This window comes from Crocodylus porosus, unplaced genomic scaffold (genome assembly GCF_001723895.1).
Source record: "Crocodylus porosus isolate Cpor-Errol unplaced genomic scaffold, CroPor_comp1, whole genome shotgun sequence".
Lineage (NCBI taxonomy): Eukaryota > Metazoa > Chordata > Crocodylia > Crocodylidae > Crocodylus > Crocodylus porosus.
In genome coordinates, this window is record NW_017728931.1 from 130,127,357 (window position 1) to 130,133,356 (window position 6,000).

The 6,000-nt window shown below is 42.2% G+C and overlaps 1 protein-coding gene across 1 annotated transcript in view; it reads right to left on the bottom strand.

Annotated features, from left to right (window-relative positions):
* SEMA3A (semaphorin 3A) overlaps positions 1–6,000 on the bottom strand; it is a 165,308-nt gene that overhangs the window by 73,614 nt on the left and 85,694 nt on the right. The window contains exon 5 of the mRNA XM_019543651.1: positions 37–156. Within this exon, the coding sequence (XP_019399196.1) occupies positions 37–156 (120 nt within the window). The remainder of the gene's footprint in view (positions 1–36; positions 157–6,000) is intronic.

Genomic DNA, 6,000 nt, shown 5'->3' on the forward strand with positions numbered 1-6,000 from the left:
CAAACATAACACTGGATACATGTACATCATGCATACCATTTAACCACCGAGAATCGTGCTGCTCTGTCCTGATTGGATGATGGTGGCCCAGAGTTCGGAAAATGGCAAAATCTCGACCCATGAAGTCTGCCGCTGTCCCAGAGTACAGCTCTCCATCTGGAGGATGAAATGAGATCATTGTAAGGATTCTGTCAGGAAAGAAGCAAATATTTATCTGCTGATGACAACTCTAAGGACCTTCAAGACCATGAGACTTAACTAAAAGACATGGAATTTAAAATTCATAAATAAATACATTCTGGATTCTTTTGTCTTCTCGTTTCTGACGCACTCCGGTCACATTTTGAGGATCTTTTTCACAATTAGAGGGGCCGGCAAATTCAATTTTTGGAACAAAAGTTACTATTGTCACCTAATGACTTGCCTCCAAAAGCTGGGTCAGTTAAGAAAGTTATCAAATATTACATGATAAATAGAAAGGCATGGCAACTATGTCTTCTGTTATACTCATGCATATATGGACCAGAATGAGATAACTGTATAATGCAGTAAAACTTCTTCTCCTTATTGAATATACAAGCATACAGTACCAGCTTTTATACTGTGGTGCTGATTTTTATTTCAGACATACTTCTGTATTTGTCCCTCTGACCTGGACAATCAGACATTTAAAAAATTTTAGACCCAGTTTCTCAAGTCAGTACGCAAGTAGTTTATACCCACTTTGCACAGGCATAAATGTTTACAAGGAACTGGCCAGTGGAAAAGTAATGCCTATGGGTTCCCAGCTTAGGAGGCCTCTGAGTTCTTTCCTTAAATTCTTCAAATGTGAACTGCTAGGCACAAAATCCTTTAGGAGTGACTTCCTGAGTACCATCTGCAGCGTGGGGGAGAGAACATGGCTTTTCTCTTTCTGTCAATGTTTGTGCTTCTCACGGTGGCACAAGCAGCTCTTGGAGGGCTGCGGAGAAAGGGAAAATGCTCTCCTTAAGTAGCATGCAAGCAACCATGTCTGAGGTACAACTCACAGAATAATATAGTCCTGCATATGGCACTGCTGAGTCAATCAGAAAGGCCACAGAGGACACAGGATAATGTGGTCCTACTTCCAAAGACCAGGCGCAAGTCCCAAGATAGATCCCTGCATTTTGGCACTAGTCACTGTAATGCTAGACCACTTGATGAATAGGGGAATTCCATAAGAAGGAATTAGATATACAATAATCAGATCCATAAAAAGTTTCAAGAGGTCAGATGGGTAGAGCCAGATTATGGTATCAGTTTTCTTGGTGCAAATGCACTTACTCCATCGAGATATTCTGGTTTTAGGGAGCTGGAATTGCACTTTGAGCTGAAATTGCACTTCTGCATCCTTTCATTGCTGCATCTGAAATCAGAACTAGCATATTATCTCCCTTATATATCACCTTTCCTATGATCATTCCTATTGCTGGGAATCTTTATGTATCTAACTTAAAAGAACTGCCAGTGAGAAGGGTACCCGAGCAAAAAACAACTTGTTTCTGAAGCTCAGGTAATAGATTCTGCATGGCCAGAATGAATCCCACCACAATCTGATTTGACAACACATTTTAGAAGCAAGCTTATGATTTTCATGCCAATTTTAGACATTTCCATGGTAGGACAGCCATGTCCAAATACGCCTATTGGAAAACACTGTCATCTCTCCCCTGAAATACTGACAGCATAGAATTATCAATTGAACCTACAGTGACTCTGTACCATATGGTAGTCATGAAAGTCAGGAAGGGTGAAAACATGATAGCAGAAAGGCGTGGAATTGAATGAATTCACAGTAGAGATTAGAAGCAAATAGACCAGTCATGCCCAGCAGGAGGTGTAATCAGAAGCGAAACAGAACAGCATATCATTAATTAACGTTTTATCATTCTTCTGTGTCATTTTCAACTTCTTTTTAAAAGGGAGACAATCACTTAATTATAGTCCTTATTATGTACAGCATATAAGGCTGAGATTTTAAAGAGCATCAACCCTTTTAGCTTGTGAAAATGTCTTTGATGCTCCTCTTAACCTTTTTTTAACCTTACCCTCATTTTCTTGCCTTCCACTCCCATGTGAGTCAGGATAAATCAATATGAATCAAGGGACAAGCAACAAGCACCATTTTTATTTCTTAGCTGTCAACAGATGGGAAGGTCATTAAAGAAAAGCAAGATTCCAGCTATAATAATAGATTATTGAAATTAAGAAAACAGTGCAGCAATTAATTGAGATTCCATTTAAGGTCTCTCTGCACTTTACAATATCACTTCACAAATGAAGTGCTATGAAAAGCTACAGAGGCGCACCAAGAAAGGAAAGAAACATTGGCGAGAGGCACAAATTACATATAAAACAGTATTAGCAATCGAAAACCAGTCTACACCTGTAACAGAACAGAAGTTCAGCACACATAGATCAGTTTCAAAATGGCTGCACCTGATTTAAGATAGACTTGGATGGATGTAGCATCACACTGAATCACTTCAGGTTAGACTAGTCTATCAAACTTCTATCCCAGATCCGCTCCTGAAACAAGTTACCTTGCAGTCTCCTAGAATCCCAGGATGCCTTGCTAGGCCCTCTTAACAGGGCAGCCTGCAGGACCACGGGTCGTACTCTGCTGCTCCAGCTGAGCACCTAGCTGGCCCCACGTCCAGACTCTCACAGAGTTGAGGCAACAAACCTTCTGCTTCTGCTTCCCAGCCTGCATCTTGTCTGCAATTGCCTGTAGGGCAGCAGAAAGGAGGGGGTGGGCAGGGGACATCAAAGCCGCCAAGTCATGGCCTCGCATCCCCTGAATCCTGGTCTGCCCAGCCGTAGGAGCAGAGGGGATCCCCTGCCCTCTCCCCTGCACAGTCAGACAGACCAGGGCTTGGGGGACCCTAGCTCAGGGTGGGGGAAACCCCCTGAAGTCTAGTCTAACCTGAAGTGATTCAGTATGATGCTACCTCCATTCAAGTCTATCTTAAAGTGTGAGTCTCCCCCAACATGGACAGACACCCAACTTCAGGAGCCAGCCCCTGGATGGGAGGCTCCTTCCCCTCACTGCAAGGGGACAGTAGGGACAGTAAGGGGCGGGGGGGTGTGCTGAGCAGCCAATCAGGGATGTCCCCCAGTCAGATGGACTCATCAATACTGGCAAGCTGGGAGGTTTGCTCTAGTGCCCCTTTCTGGCCTGTGCCGGTCCAGCCATCTGGCTGTCTGTTTTAACTGAAAAGTGAATGTCAGTTCAGTTATTTGTCCAATCTATGCAACTTTTTCACCTCTGGCTTTTTGACGGTTTTTACTTAGCCATGGTTTCCTGGTTTGCACCAGCATATGATGTAACAACTTCATATTGGCTAGGTACCAACATTCATAAAGCCTGAGGCCGAATCCACCTAAGTTACGTGGTTTTCTGTAAGCAGTGTAGTTTAGATCAGTAGCAAACAAAATACATGTTCGCCCTTTGGTTGGGAGTGGGGTGGGCAAATCTTAGACTGGGTTCTGCCATTCTTAAACTAGTCTCCCTGTGCTGAACTTCTGTCCTGTTCTGGGTATAGATGGGAAGCCTGGTGCTGCTGGTGGCCTCAGTGGCAGCCTGCTGTCATCCCACATGCAAATCTGGTGGCCCACACCCCCTGGGAGGAGTCTGGCACAGCTCTGCAGCCCTCCTGGGGGGCACAGGCCCCTGGATCTCTGTGTGGGACGACAGGCTTTTGCTGCTGGCTGGGGCCGCACCACCACTGGCTTCTGAGAAGAGTCTGGCATAGCCCTGCAGCCCTTCCAAGGGGCACAGGCCCCCAGATCTGCACGTGGGATGACAGCAGGCTGCCGCCGCCAGCAAGTGGTATGAGTTTTGCATTGAAAGGTTTGAGGTGCAGTTTCCCAAAAACCCCTGAACCTATCTTCTTGAAGCTTGGCAGACATCATGCCCTCAGATGGGTCTACCATCCCTGCAATTTTCATCTGAATCAGTCACGAAATGACAAAGTTGTAAGCATTTTCATGATTTCCCATTATAGCCTATGGGCAAAATGTCGAACCGTGTCAAAACAGTAAAACAGTTTTGACGAAACGAAATGGAAGAGTACTTCAAACTGAAATGAAATGACAAAATGAAACACTGTTCCTTCAAAATGGCAAAATAGAAGTCAAAATGAAGCGGTTCTGTTTCGCACAACCCTAATGACTATTAAAGCACGCAATTTGTTTTTTCCCCCCTCATTGTTAGCTTTTGGAAAGGAACAATCTTCCTTGGTGCACTGAAGGAACAAAATTGTTCACTGAATCTTAAGTGTATAGTCCAGAATTCTTTAGCTACCAAAACGGCTATAAATAAATAATTTTAATGTATTTTTTGTATTTTTTGTCTTTAGCGCTTAAGGAAGAAGAGTTGTTGAATTCCTGAAGAGTACTTGTTTCGAGGTGTTGCAAACGTTGACAAAGCAGAGGATGAAAGCAAAACCAAGGCTAAACTGTGCAAGTTGTTATCATGGGTAAGAACTATGCTACAGTGAATTATGATTGCAGATAGGCATATAATTCTGTGACACTACTAGGAAAACTGGATAGTTCGTGTGCATCAACATCAAATTTTGCATTGAATTTAACCAAGAAAGTTAAGACAAGCAATAAGGCCCAGATCCTAATGCAGCCTACCGTCCATTGATAGGAGGGAATGAAATTATCCTTATGCAGATAACTAGAAACCTTTAAATCTCATTAACACCCATTTTGGGATTTTAAGGAACTTTTACAATCTTGGTAACGCATTGCTTACACTTGGACATAAGACACCTTAACGTCTGTAAGGACCTAAACACTTTTTAAAAGTTCCTGGTACAAGGAACAAATGAAAATCAGCAAATTTTGGGGGTGTTTAACTTGTTGAAGCTCTTTGGAAAATGTTAGCCTGATTGTCTTCTTCTAACAATCAGCTGATTATCTTTCTTTTGACTGCTCCATTAGGAATCCACGGTGCCTTTCATTTTTTCTCCTGGCCTGAAACAGATGCCGGCAGCACTCCTGGACGAGGCCTCCTTACATTTCTGTGCGTCATCTTGCACACATGCATGATGTTTTGTTAGCAATACATAGATGGGAGATGATGGCTAAGTAATAGCTTAGACTATTCAGGACCTGGCCATATCATATTCCCAAATGGCATTTACTCAGAGCAGAGAAGCAATAGCTACTTTTAATGAACAGGTCTTAAAAAAATAATGAAAACTGTTTGCAGGTGGATGGAATAAGAAACACCGTTTGGAAAAAAATATTGAAACCATTTTGTAATGATAAACTGCTTCTTTAAATCATTATTGAATTTTATTAGAAGAGAGAGGAAAATTGAAGATACTTTCAACACATATAAAGGTTTCTTTCAGATGAGACACTAAAAATGAGACCCTGGTGTCTAACAGCTATCAGAGATCTGAGGGCATTTATTGAAATGAATATTCACATCTTCCTTAAATAAATTCCAGCTTGGAAAATTACACTCCCTCCACCTAAATCTTTTCTTTTATCTTTAAGAAATTACTTATTTCTATTTTTTTAAAAAAACACTTAGTGTTGGAGAGTAGAAGAGGAGTGGTAAAGGATGTATTTTAGAGATGGTTTCATTATAGGGAAGGGCAAGAGAAGACAGAGCTGCGCTCTCTGTAAAGTATTCTGTTATATGAAGCAATTCCGTTCAAGCAGCATATATCCTAGAAAGCTTGTCTGTACCGACTTTTGAGTCCTCTCCTTCCCACATCTACTCCGGGGACTGCTCCAAGTGGATCAGAGAACACACTAACACATTTGTGGCTTGATCAGTTCATCTTCCACCCTGTTTGTCTCCATCCCCTCTCAGGATGATCCCACTTACTTTGGAGGCTATGCCAGTTTGCTCAAAAATCCTATAGATGCACTAGAAAATGCAGCTAAGTAGAAAATGATGTAGTAGAAAATGCAGCTAATTTTCATAGTTGGTAGGGTCAGAAGGGACCTGAG